We start from the raw sequence: 14,519 nt of genomic DNA, 5'->3' as shown, positions 1-14,519 counted from the left end.
CCAATCGTGCTTTTGGTATTCGTCTCCAAGAGCTACTCAAAGAAGTTAATATCAAGGTAGACAAGGTTGCCCAAACACCAAAGCAACCCTTTCCACCCTGGCATGCTCATGTCCCGGCATGTGACTTGTCCCTTAGAAACTGGGGAAAGTCGGACACTCCATCATTGGTCTACCTGCAGCTTTATTCAGCACACCGAGCTGAACATTCCGAATTCGCGCCAGTCTACACAGACGGTTCGAAGTCGGAATCATATGTGGGATCTGCTGCTGTCTTTACAGACAGCACTACATCGGAGCAGATTCCCTCTGAATGCAGTATATTTACTGCAGAGCTGCATGCTATAGAGTTAGCCTTGGATCACATTAGTAAATGCCAATACCAACGGTTCATTTTATATTCCGATTCTCTCAGTGTGTTGCAGGCTTTAATACCTGTGAGGTATAATCTTCATCCAGTTCTGTCTAGTATTCAGCAGAAGATTCACTTCCTCCTTGGACGTGAATATGATATCCGCTTCTGCTGGAGTCCCAGCCACATTGGGATTAGGGGAAATGATTTGGCTGACGCCGCAGCCAAATCAGCAATTCCCAATAATATCCGCTGCCTGTCAGTCCCCTATACAGACTACAGGCAAATAATACACCAAAACATACACTCCCAATGGCAGGACTCGTGAAATAGACAGACTGGAAATAAACTATTGTGTAAAGCCTGTAATTGAACCGTGGCAGTCTAGTCTGTGCAGGAATCGTAGGGAGGAAGTTGTTCTTGCCCGGACTCGCATAGGACATAGTCATTTAACTCATTCGTTTTTGCTGAGGGCTGATGACCCTCCAATGTGTGTGTCCTGTGGCACAATTTTAACTATGAGACACATTTTAATTGATTGTCCAGATTTTAGTAATATCCGTTGTACTGCTTTTAATCATCTGACTGGGCCGTATACACTCAGTCAGATTTTATCCGACAATGACAATGTGTCTGCTATTTTTAGATTTTTAAAATCAATAAATATTTTTACTCGTTTATAAAATTTACATTTTTCTTATACTTCTTGACATAGTGACCTAACTAATTAGGTCACTGAAAGTTTAAATTTTTTTATAAATGACATGGTCTTGGCGCATTACAGCCTTAGTAGCTAATGCACCAATAAAACCAAAGCAAACAAACAAACAAAAACAAAAAAAATACAGGGGTTGTCTGTATAATGCAGTTTGTCACGTGCAACACTTACTACACTGCATCTATATATTCATCTCTAACCTGAGAGTTATTCTAGGTTTTTCAGCCCACACAACTTGCAAATCAGCTCAAATACTGTATAGGTATAAATTTTGCTCAAATCTTGTATAGGTATAAGACACAAATAATAACTAATAAGAAGTAGCATACTATGTCCAGAGTAGTCAGTATGACAAAAAAGCACAAAAACAACTCAAAATTTAAATTTTTTTTATAACTAATGGATTTATTATAACTAAAATAAGAGACGTATACTTGCAATTGCATCGTATCTAAATGTCTCTGGGAAACAGCATCAATGAGGTACCCAATCTTGTATTTGAAATTGAGGGTTTAGTGTAACCTTTTACAAACCAAGGATGTTTTCACATGAAATAAAGCATCTTTTGTGCGTAAAACGTACACACTTTTTTTTTTTTTTCTTTTGAATAACTCATATCATGTTTTGAATTTAATCACCAGAAAAGTTGAAAGTTGTGTGTGTGCGTGCGCGCACCTCCCCAGTCAGGTCTTTCCTCTGGATTTCACTTCACTTTCCCATTACATTCAATTTCAAAATTGTAAATAAGAATTCTAATGTAGATCTGACACTTTTCATTTTTATTTCATTAAGAAATTTTGTATTTTGCTAATTTTTAGGAATATGTTCCTGTCTAGTGTTGCAAAGGATGTATTCCACTTTATTATTTATCAGTCACCTGAACTTCTTGCTGCTGAGGAAAAAGATGAAAATGAAGATAGTAAAGGGAATAGTAACCAGAATGGTTCATGCCTAGAAGATGATGAAGAGTTGCCTGTTATTCCAGTAAGTGTCAAACACAAGAGAAATTTTATTCGTAGCAAATTTGGAATCTGTTCTATTAATTGGTAAACTTAATACTGTACAGTAAAGACTTAAATCTTTTGCAAGGTTTCAGAATAAAAACTGATAGTTTTATCATAGTGTGTCATTGTGTCGAATTATACTATAGTGTTTTATTTATCTTTACAGCCAAACACATGAACAGTAATGTGCAAATTAAATAAAGATTACAGAGAATGTCAAACCTTAAAGTAGAACTTCTAGCAAATGAAGTAGCTGGAAAATTCAAGTGTCACATTGTAGATTTATTTTGTATAATCTGCACTAAAATGCATATAAAATCCTATATTGGTATGTTGGGAAATAGTAGAAACTTTGAAATACATCACATTTCAAATAATCCAATATTGAATTAATGAGGATATACAGCCACTCCCCAGCACTTACGTAATACTCAAATTTACGTTAAGTTTTTGCCGGCCAGTGCAAACTTAAAATAATCGTGGAAACATATTTTGCATCCTGTAGGAATAAATCAAGGTATCGTGAAAATATCATGTGAACCCAATAAAACTTTTTTTTCCCTTTAGTAACTCATTCCAAGACCTCAGAAGTTGACATTTTTGCCATATAACTAAGCTATTTGTCTCTCTAAAAGGCACATTTTCATAATAAAAAGTGCACTGCACTTTCATCGTTATCATATGTTCTGTTATAAGAATCAATTTTGAATGCTTGGTGATATTTTTCTAAAATAGATTTCTGGACGTCACTACCATAAAACAATAAAAACAATTTGCACTTTCTGGTTTATTGAGCTTTTCTGTTAGAGCAATCTATTGTAAATGGGTAGTAAACTTGATCTTATTGCATTTGCGATAATACTGATAACTGATTTTTGTGTGGGTTTTACATCATTATGGTGAAATGTGTTTCCCCTTCACTGAAATCTTCAGTCATATAAAAAATATAAATAAATTATCAGAATCTTCTTTTAATTCCTATTTACTTATTACAGTGGTGAAGGGAAGGGACCAACAGAAAGTACAAGTGCTGGCAGTGTTAGGAAACGAAACAAAATTGATTTAGAAACGAAGATGTAAATGATTAAGAAATATGAAGCAGGACAAAGTTTGTCATCTATTGCAAGGAATTAGGTCTTGCTGCTTCAACAGTGAATCCTATTTTAAGGGGTAGTGTGTGTATAAAAAAACATGTTAAAGGATCAATGCATTTAAGATCAACGGTGGTCACAAAACAGCATTCAGGTGCTACATCGAAGATGGAAAAGCTATTAATAATATAGATGGAAAATCAGATTCAGAAGTGGGTTTCCCCGAGTCCAATGGCCATTCAAGCAAAAGCAAGAAGTTTTTATGAAGGTATTAAGGATAAGTAATGTGAACCCCAAGCCAAGTTTGTGGCAAGCAATGGGTGGTTTAATAGGTTCAAGCATCACGCTGGTTTCCAAAACATTATTGTATGTTGTGAAGTCACCAGTTCTGATTCTGCAGCTGTAGAGAAATTGTGATGAGTTGGAAAAAACCCCTTCTAAATCTCCACAGCCCTCAACTTCCCCAGCAGCATACTTATCAGCTGGAGACGTTGATTATGGCAACGATGCTCAAAAGGTAAAACTTGCTGACGTTATGCCTGTCTCCTTTATCTTTTTGTAATTTTATAATTTTGATATTTTTGTAATTTTATAATTTTGATATTTTTGTAATTTTGTACAGTTTGTAATTTTTCCTGTGCATGAGAAAAAAAAAAATGAATAAATAATTCTATTTACATGTTCATCAAACATTTCTTTTTTTGTTTGAATCAAATTCAATCAAATTTGCGAGTGTTGCATAAGCATTTAGGAAAATTCTGACTTACGTAGAGTTCTGCGAAATGCAACCCTTACATAAGTCGGGGAGGGCTGTACTGTATATAGATTTGATTATGAAATACAGTTGTTAAATACTGCTTAGACAGTATAATTTCCAAAGAAAAATGCACAAACGCAAAGTTAACTGCTTTCTGCTTGGTAGTTGACTGATTTCAAAATATTTCAGGTGGAATCATAACAGATTCAAAAGAAAATTTATTTTCTGACTCATAATAACTGCAGTAGAATACACCAACTGTCTGTGACTGAAACTTTATTAAAATAATAATAAGATAAAATAAGACAAGATAAAATTTTGTTGTAAAAATAAAATACACTGACAATTGAAGAGTTAAAGGCAGAAAATTGATAGATAAAATTAAAATATATGAAATATTACAAATTAAAAGAAATAAAACAGCGGTCGCTTTCAAAGTTGACCACCTCCTTTGTCAACAGTAAAACTTAACTGTCATGGCACATCCTTAAATAACGTAAGTAGGATCACAGTTCACAGCACATGTTACTGTAGGAGCATGGTATTATCCTTCCCATGTATGTGGAGACCGAAAATGGCTCGGGAGCGTGCCAGGCTGAACCATTCATCCCATCCAAGAATTACAGTTTTAAAGCGGGAATGAATACACACCCCTGTCTCTGTTGATGGTATTATGTTCCGAGGAACAAATCTGGAAGCTCTTGAGCTATTTCCAGTTCCAATACCTATGTGGATCTAGGATGTTCATACTGGCTACTAGACTTTTCATACCAACTAAGAAAAACTGTTCAATGTTTAGGCCTATATGAATGGCAAATCAACTAATGAAACTCGTCGCACAGAATAAAAATGCATGGGATACATATAAATTATTAGGTGACATAGAAGACTATTGTAGATATAAGCTAGTCTGTAATCAAGTCTACATCTCTATTCACACATGGGAAATTCTTTAGGGAATTGGAGGCCAGAAGCTTATCAGACTAACAGGAAGCTAAATGATTTTATAATAACCGAGAGAAAAGTAGAGGAGAAATTGTTGAAGTTAAAGATAAGAAAGGCACCTGTGGTGGTTGTGATCTATCCAGTTAGATTAAAGGATGCAGCAAAGGAAGTAAGCAAACCCTTAGCCATTATTATTTGTTATTTGGTTTTTTTCTCTGGAGCATTAGCAACTAAGGCCATATTGCTACGGGGATATGCGGTGGTCATTCCCTGACCTTTCCGCATCCTCCGTATTTGGTGGTCATGGGCTCGAACCCCGGTCTAATCAAGAAGCGTGTGCTATGCACTGCTGCTCCTGCCAACCTGGCTACGGAGGCGCCAGCTATGATTATGAGAGCATCCTTGGACTCAGAGGAGGTCCCCACTGACGTGCAAATGTATCTCCAATTCACAAAGAGGGTCAAAGGGTGACGCGAGTAATTACAGACCTGTTAGTTTAACTACTGTTCCGGGGAAAATAATCTAGTCGCCGGTTAAAGAAGCATTGCAGGTTTACCTAGACAAGATTGCAGTTATAGTTCAGACACAGTATGGGTTGTTAAGGGGAAGTCTTATTTGATTAATTTAATTGGATGTTATGATGGGGATGCCTCCATAGCCTTGTGGGCGGTAGCAGCAGTGCATAGCACACGCTTCCTGCTTTGACCGGGGTTCGAGCCCGTGACCACCAAATATGGAGGATGCGGAAGGTCAGGGAATGACCACTGCATATCCCCAGCCCAGATAAAGGGTGAGGGTTGGCGTCGGGAAGCGCATCCAGCCGTAAAAATTTCATGCCAAAAAACAGTAAAAACGCTGACCTCATATATAATAATGAGAAAACGGGGAGGACAAGGAAAAAAAAATTGGATAATATGTGGACACAGAGGAACTGGATGCAAAAAATAATTCTGATATATACAAATTTGTACTTGGATTTTAGGAAAGCTTTTAATGCTTTCCTAAAATGTAAAAAATTTATACAGTAGCCTTCCGTGTTGCACACGGAAGGCTACTGTATAAATTGGAGCAGCATGGCATTAAGGATAAGTTGCTGATATGGATAAAGGGATGGTTGAGTGGGAGAAGAGAGAGTGGTAATCAGTGGACTAATGTTATCTGTGCAGTCCCCCAAGGTTCAGTGTTGGGCCCATTGTTGTTTTCTGTATTTATCAATGATATTAATGAAGGTGTATCCGATTTAATGTCCACGTTTGCAGACAAAACGAAGATTGGCAAGGTTGTTAATGACATGCTACTGCAATATAATCTAAAAAACGTTGAGCAGATTGGCTGAGACAACTGCAGTTTAACATCGACAAATGTAAAGTACTGCGTATGGGTAGCAGTAACCCCAGGGTAAAGTACTACACTCAGCAGTGTTCCCCCAGAAAATTTTGCCAGCCTGGTGGCATTATGAAGTAGCTGGGTGGGGAAATGTAATACTTTTCAATATTATAAAATTTTCTGTTATTTATAAATGCGACTTAAGCGATCCAGAGCAAAAATTAATTGCATGATTTAACCTTATATGCTCCTGTTGCATATCCTTGATCGCATACTATGTTCGAATTAATATTGATGGAGATCAGTGAGTAGTACCATACTGTACCACGAGAATACTTTAACTTTTAGCCGGGCGGTGCGCCCATTTGATAGATCCTGAGGAGAACACTGCTCAGGGTAGTGGAGAATGAAAAGGATCTGGGAGTAATTGTGCAGTCAGATATGAAGTTTTCTGACAGTGCAGACAGGCTGCAAGAATACCTCATGGTGTCTTGTCATTGATACACAGGAATTTTGCTAGCACGGATGTGCGGAATGCCTTTAGCGTACGGGTGATTGATAGTTGGAACAAACTTCCATCTATTGCAGTGGAGGTCAACAACTTAAATAGGTACAAGGCAGAACTAGAGAAACAATTGGAGTGAATGGATGGGTGAATTGGCAAGGGGTTTCTTTTTTGGCTGATGCTAGATAAGCTTGCTTTCTTGCATCGCATGTCTCTACTAATGCTATCCAGGCTTAATAGAGCAGATTTCTAGAATATTTTGCACTTGTTAGACATGCTGTGTGCAGCTGCAAGGGCAAAGATTGCACACAGTCATGTCAAAAGGTAAAAGATCCTGTAACTATTGAGCATACAAGTGGGGTTATATGTGAGATCAAATGTCTGGAATGTCGGGAGTACTATGTTGGAGGCGCCTCCATAGCCAGGTAGGCAGGAGCAGCAGTGCGTAGCACACACTTCTTGATTAGACCGGGGTTCGAGCCCGTGACTACCAAATACGGAGGATGCGGAAAGGTCAGGGAATGACCACTGCATATCCCCGGAGCAAAATGGCCTTAGTTGCTAATGCTCCTAAAAACCAAATAACAACAACAACTATGTTGGAGAAACAAAACAGGTTTAAAGATCGTATGGAGGAAGATATTAGTGACAATAAAGACCGCATATTGTGTGAAATCTGCTGTGGCTGATCACTTCTGGGAGGAGAACCACTAAATTTCTCCAGGCAATTCCGTCATCGTTGATCGTTCACTTAGGTATTGGAACCAGAAATGGCTTGAGCTTGTGGATTTGTTCCTTGGGACATAATACCATCAATAGAGATAGGGGGAGTCCGTATTCATTCCCTCTTTGAAACCGTAATTCTTGGACGGAACGAACGGTTCCGCCTGGCATGCTCCCAATCCATTTCCGGTCCCCCGTGCACGTTTGGAGGATAATGCCCATGTTCCTACAGTAACAAGTGCTGTGAGCCATGATCCCACTGATGTTATTTAGGATGTGCCTGGACAGAAAAGTTTTACTGTTGATAAAGGTGGTAGTCAGCTTTGAAAGCTACTGTTGTTTTATCACTCTTAATTTGTAATATTCCATATATTTTAATTTTATCGCTTTTAACTCTACAATTGTCAGTGTATTTTATTTTTACAACAAAATTTTATCCTATCTTATTTTATCTTATTATTATTTTAATAAAGTTTCAGTCATAAATGGTTGGTGTATTCCATTGCAGTTATTATGAGTCAGAACTTTTCCAACCCCAGAGGCCTCTTTGAAGAATTATTTTGTATGAAAATAATTCTTCATCAACTTTTTTATGTTTTGCCAAGCATTCTTAATCATTAAATATTGAGGAGTGAAAGAATCAAAACTTTAATAGCCAAAATAAAACACATTTTTCAATACTTTAATAAATTTGAAGCAGCAGAAATAAACAAAAGCTACAAATTGAGATGTAACTGACTGAAAACCTAAATAAATAATTGAAATATTTGATTGATGGTCATGTTGCTTGCCATTGAGGTTATGCCTTTTTTTTTCCTAAATTTTTTTTTGCAGTTTAATTATGAGGCAATTGGAGATCTCCTTCTGAAATATGCCAGTAAGGAAGGCATTCACAAAAAGAACAGAGATGTCATGTACAGCTTAATTAAAAAGTATGTAAAATTTATTTTATTTTTTATATTCACTGAGGGGCATGGTAACATGCACATATAAATCATTGATAAAAAAACATGGTAAAGTATGGCAGGGAAGAAATAAATGCAATGAAACTTGATTATGACAAAATTGTATGGATCAGTGAATCATGTTTGCTAAAACCGATATACACCGATGAGTCATTATGACCACCTATCTAATATGATGTTGGTCCTCCACGTGCAGCCAAAACAGCTTGTACCCAGCGTGGCATGGATGCTACAAGATTTCTAAATATGTTTTGTGGTATCTGGTACCAACACGTAACCAGCAGATCCTTTAACTCCTGCAAGGTCCATGGTTCAGACACCACAGATCAGAGTTGCTGTTCCAACACAAACCACAGATACTCAATGGGATTGATGTTTGAGGAATTTTAAAGCCAGGGTAATACCTGGAAGCCTTCCTCATGTTCCGTGAACCAGTCTCGAACAATCCGGGCGCTGTGGCATCCTGCTGAAAGACAGCACGGCCAGAAGGGAAGACCGTTGCCATGAATGGGTGTATCTGGTCAGCATTGATGTTTACGTAGGTGGTAGAGGTCAGAACGCCTGGCACATGGATGACTGGACCCAGGGTATCCCAGCAGAACATCGCCCAAAGCATGACACCGCTGCCACCGGCTTGTTTTCATCCCACAGCACATCCAGGCGGCATCACTTCCCCAGGTAAACAATGCATATATACCCAGCAGTCCACATGGTGCAACAAGAAACGTGAATCATCAGACCAGACTACCTTCTTCCAATCACTCAAGGTCCAGTTTCGATCTCGCGTGCCCATTGTAGGTGCTGTCGCTGGTGAACCGTGGTTAGCCTGGGCACTTGGAGTGGCCTGCTGCTATGCAGCCCCATTTTCAGCAGGGTTCGATATACTGTGTGTTGTTACATCCGTCATGTTACATCCGTCACCAGCATTCCAATTACCGGCGAGTTGCTCTACAGTCGCCCTTCTGTTGCCACATACGATCTGGGAGAGTGTTTGCTCACCTCGAGCATCGATGAGCAGTGTTCATCCAGCACCTTGCCAACAGTTCGTGGGTTCCCCCTCCTTGGATCACTTTTGGTAGGTACTAACCACGGCTGACCGTGAGCACCCCAGCAGCCATGCCGTTTCGGATATGCTCTGATGCAGTCGTTTGGCCTTACAATTAACTCACTTAAGTCCACTACCTTACCCATCTGAAGAACAAGAATAACTGATTAACGGAGCTCAGTATCAGGTGTTTTTTACATTGTGTCCCGATCCGCACACCTTCTGTAGTTCACCTGCAGTTACTTCGATTTGCATAACGACTCGCTGGTCAATGTTTTGGCTCATTGGTGTATATTTATAATGCCATCTGGCAGAAATATGAAAAAAAAAAAAAAAGAAAAGTGTACATCACTATACCATACATCATTTACAATTTCTTTTCTGGATCTAGTTTTGAAAATATTTGCGCTAGGTGCCACTTTCATATAACTTATATATATATATAAATAGATTTATAATAATAATAAAAGCCAATGCTAGTAACACTAAAGACCACAAGGAAAAGAGTAGATTAACTATAGAGTAAAGATCAATGCCAGCCTAGGCTAAATGGGATTTACAAACAAGACCATCAAAAGACTGCAAAACATAAATTGGGTGTATTTTTAAGAATACTAGTAACGCTAAAGGCCACAAGGAAAAGATAGATTAAAGATTAATCTTTAATCTATAGTTAATCTGCTCATTTATGTTTTGCAGTCTTTTGATGGTCTTGTTTGTAACTCTGTTTTGCCATTTAGCCTATGCTGGCTTTAATCTTTAATCTATAGTTAATCTACTCTTTTCCTTGTGGTCTTTAGTGTTACTAACATCAGCATTTATTATTTAATATTATTATTATATATACATCTGCATCCTTTGCTGCTGCTTTACGCGCTTTAGTGCATTTGATTGGTCAAAACGATTTTTATTTTTCTGTTATCTCCACTGGTTTTAATTCACTATTTATATCTTTAAGTTTTAGCCATCTGCTGCTTTGCACGATGCTAAATTTAAACTACAGCCTCTTCTGTTTTATTTCTTTTTTATATAGTCCTATCTGTTGCACTTCTTGCCACATTCTTCTTACCTTTCTTGTCTGAACAAAATTCAGTTTATTTTTCTTTGTTTCTAAAAACTGTCTTAAAATCTATTATTGAGGTCACCAGTCCTCCATTTTTTTCATAGCTCTCTGGCCGACCGGGCTAGCCAGGTGGGTAAAGTGCCTGCCTGGTAACCCAAAGCTCACTGTTTTGAATCCTGCTTCGGGCTTGGATCAGAGTAAAATGGAAAAACTTTGGGAGGTGCATTATAGCCACAGAAGCCGATGCACCAACAATTAACAAAAAAAAAAACAGAGCTCTCTGTCATGTTAGTTGCTGTATTATTTAACAGATTTGTCCCTATTTGTTACTGCTTCGTTTGCAGCTATCGGTTCGACCTCGTGTATTTTCTAGTCGCCATTTTCAGGTATAATTGTTTAATCTTCCAGCTTTTTATTTTAATTTTACAAATTTGTACTTGTATCTTCATTTTTAAAAATTGCACAGGGACTACCTTGTCCATACTATGTAAGAGATATCTTTCTATTTTGTTTACATTTTTAAATTTTCTCTTGCATAGCTATTGGCAAGTATGAAATGCAGTCCTTTGATGCATGGTTAGGTGTATCCCCCGATGATCATGTATCAATATTCACTTTGCTCTCATCAGATTTTATTTTAATTTTATTAATTGCATATTTGCTTTTCTTCCCTGTTTTGAAGTATTTTTGCAAAAAAAATTTCCCGCCTTTATCTGATGTAGGCTGCTGTTACTTTTTTTTTAGGTTACTACATTTTCGGCTATCTTCCTTTTTGGCCTGTGGTTTTCCGGACGTTTCGTACTACCATCTTTATTTGTCTTTTTTATGATATGCACATACTTACATTTGCATCCACTGCTGCTGCTTTGCATGCTTTGGTGCATTTGCCATATCCAATCCTGTTTTTTTAACCTTCAAATATCTTATCTGTTTTTACTCTTTAATACTATCTCTTATATATAGATAGATAGATACACACAGTCGGGTCTTCATATTTGCAGGGGTTACATGTCAACACTTATCGCGGAAACGTGAAGTTCTGCAAAAAACCGTTCTCTCACCCAAATAGCCCCAATTGTTTTCTATATATGCCTAAACACTTATGCAACCATATACAATTAACAGAAAAACGTTTAAATGTGTTTAAAAGATTTTAATTGTTATAATAATGAGTAACATGTTTAGAAAATACTGTATCAAAATTTTATTCATAGTTAAGAACAAGTATTTAAGTACATAGTTAAGAACCACTGTATACCTCTTTTCTGTGTAACTCTTTCAACTTTTCCTTTAAAGAGTTACATTGAAAATCCATTTATATATATGTACAGTGGAAATCATTTAACATGAAACCATGGGGACATAAATATTTTTTCATGTTAAAAGAAGTAAACAAAAAAAGAAAACATCACCAATGTTTTTGATGTCGTAATAATCAAAAGTTAAGATAAAGTTTAAACAAGTTAACATTTTATGCACTATATAACACTACACAAGGGGCATTTTACAAACACAATTTTATTAACATTGACTTCATAAGATAAAAAAAAAAAACACGCAATATGTAAAAAATAAAAAAAATCTGATTTTTTTTGCGCTGTGTTATTTATCATGTTATTATCTACAATTGTTCAATATCGTCCATTATTTGGTTCGTTTCACCCCTCATATGTACATCTAAATATCTGCGCATACTTTTTATCAGTTTTTGCATTTCTGATGTAGTAGGAACAGGAACTAACAAATCGATGTCATTGTCTACCTTATCTTCACCTACGGGATCCATTCTGTAGGTCCTACGATGTCCAAAATATCATCTGTTAAAATCGGCGCTGTACACAAATCACTATCATCAACTGCGACAAATTCATCCAAAGATATCGAACTTTCTAAAAGAGATGAGACATGCCCAAACATTTCACTGAATGTCGGTTCAGCGTCTTGATTGTCTTGAGACACTTGAGTAGGTATTAAATCCTTCATTTTGGAAAATCCTGCATGAAAAAACAATTTTCGACAGTCTTTGGTGTTACAAGATTCCAAGCAATGCGCATCATATGCAATGCATCCAATAAGTTTACATAGAAATCTTCTTTTCTTCGATGACCTTGCACCCCTTGATTTTTTATTTCCAAAGTTAAAGAAGCAGTTGCAAGGAAAACATTTCTAGTCATTAGAAGTTATAAAGACAGCAAATCTCAAAAGCATGTCATAAAATGGTTACCATGTTTTTGAACAATGGCAGTAATGTTGGAATAAGTAAATTTCATCAAATGGGTACTACTTTGAAAGGAACCATCAAAATATGGATGGTGAATTGGGATATTGAATAGCCCTCGTAGTAATCCCTATCATGTTTAGAGTTAATTTATACTTATTAGCAATTTCTAAGCTAGGGCCAATATCAATATGCAAACTGAAATCATGAAACTATATATCTGCAAAGATTCATAACTCAAACTCCTTAAAAGTTTCAGTGCAAATTGTTTAACTGAAATTAATTTTTATCATGTTCAGACAGTTCAACCTATTCAACTTACTGTCCTAAAAAGAGGCAGACACCCCAAAATAGAGTTCTACATCCAAGTCTGTCCCAACTGATCCCTCCATTCAATGATAGGTAAATTCCATTCACAGTGGCAATGAAACAAACCAATATTTTATTGGTTTGGGGTACACTAATAAAGCACTGTTCTCCAGCTCAAACTGCTGTATCCATTATTAGTAAAATACTTTATATTTCAAGAATAACTATAACCTAGGTACACTCATGAGCCTAAATATGGCCATCTATCTTATAGCATATTGGTATTGGGCTACCTTTTGGCATGATAACCGTTTGCGCCCAGGTGGCATTGCCTCCAGGAAACTGGAAGGTGTCCTCAGGTATCCAGGCCCATCTGTACAGAAGCATGTTCTAGAGTTCAACAATGGAGTAAGACACTGGCAAATGCTACATCTCACAAATATTCAATGTGATTGGTGTTAAGGGGAATTTTGCAGCCAGGGAGCACACAAAATGTTTGAACATGATCCTCAAACCATTCCTGCAGTGTGGACTAATGTTTTCTTCTTGAAAGAGTCCAGTGCCATCTGGATACGTCACCATGTAAAGCAAAACTTGGTGCAAAGCAATGCTGAGATTGGATCTAGGGATGAGGGGACCAGTGATATCTATGAGAACATTCCCCAAACCATGATACTACCACCACCACCTCTGGCCTGTTTATACCCAACTGCAGTCTGGTTACAGCTGTTTACCTGCTTTCTGCCAAATATACACCTCAGCATGATGGAACTAATACCTTGATTTATCAGTTCAGGTGACTTTTTCCATTCATCTAGTGTCCATAAATGGTACTCTTGTGCCCACTGCAGACTAAAGTGCCAATGTGGGCACATGAACACGTTTCTTACTCTAAGCCTATCAGCAACTGTTGGATAGTGTGCGCAGAAACATTTCTCTGTACACCTTGATTGTGGTCTGTTAATTGAGGGATGACGGAGCATTTTGTTGAGGACAGCATGTGTGAACTACCAATCACCTAACTCAACCAATGACGGTCTCCCCATCTTGGCATGGGTGGTTGTGTGTGTTTCTTTGAACCATTTACTATGCCAGCACTCGAACAGCCAACAACGCCTGCTGTTGCTGAAATTTTGCTCCCCCAGCATCTCGGAAAATGATCACGAAAACATCAAAGACACGCTACAGTGCTGTTGCTACGTCTGCTGTGTTGGACAGTGATGTCACTCCTACATGATATAGGATACATACCATATTTTGGCTCTTGAGTGTATATTACTGACGTCATTTTAGCAAGTTGGAAAGTTCCCAATATATATTCATGCATCTCAGGCATGTGCATACCACATATAACAAGTTCTCACTATGAAAAAAGGTGTCAGCACAATGCATCCCGAAGTTGTTGACAGCAGATAAAAAAAAAAAACAAGAGTTGTTAAAGTGAACATTTTCATTATTTTCAAGCAGATTCAGCAAATTTGTTTATAAGGTTTTGACCATG

General features: G+C 37.4%; 1 protein-coding gene across 1 annotated transcript in view; it reads left to right on the top strand.

Annotated features, from left to right (window-relative positions):
- Positions 1-11,046, top strand: part of LOC150089408 (ribosomal RNA processing protein 1 homolog B-like) — a 38,089-nt gene extending 27,043 nt beyond the window's left edge. Inside the window, exons 5-7 of the mRNA XM_090389972.1 lie at positions 1,886-2,051; positions 8,253-8,350; positions 11,031-11,046. Of these exons, the coding sequence (XP_090246098.1) occupies positions 1,886-2,051; positions 8,253-8,350; positions 11,031-11,046 (280 nt within the window). The remainder of the gene's footprint in view (positions 1-1,885; positions 2,052-8,252; positions 8,351-11,030) is intronic.
- Positions 11,047-14,519: the final 3,473 nt, after the last annotated feature.

This window comes from Mastigoproctus giganteus, chromosome 2 (assembly GCF_048544385.1).
Source record: "Mastigoproctus giganteus isolate SK-2022 chromosome 2, ASM4854438v1, whole genome shotgun sequence".
Taxonomy (NCBI): Eukaryota; Metazoa; Arthropoda; class Arachnida; order Uropygi; family Thelyphonidae; genus Mastigoproctus; species Mastigoproctus giganteus.
The sequence above is the reverse complement of the archived record's forward strand: the minus strand, read 5'-3'. Positions and strand labels throughout refer to the sequence as shown.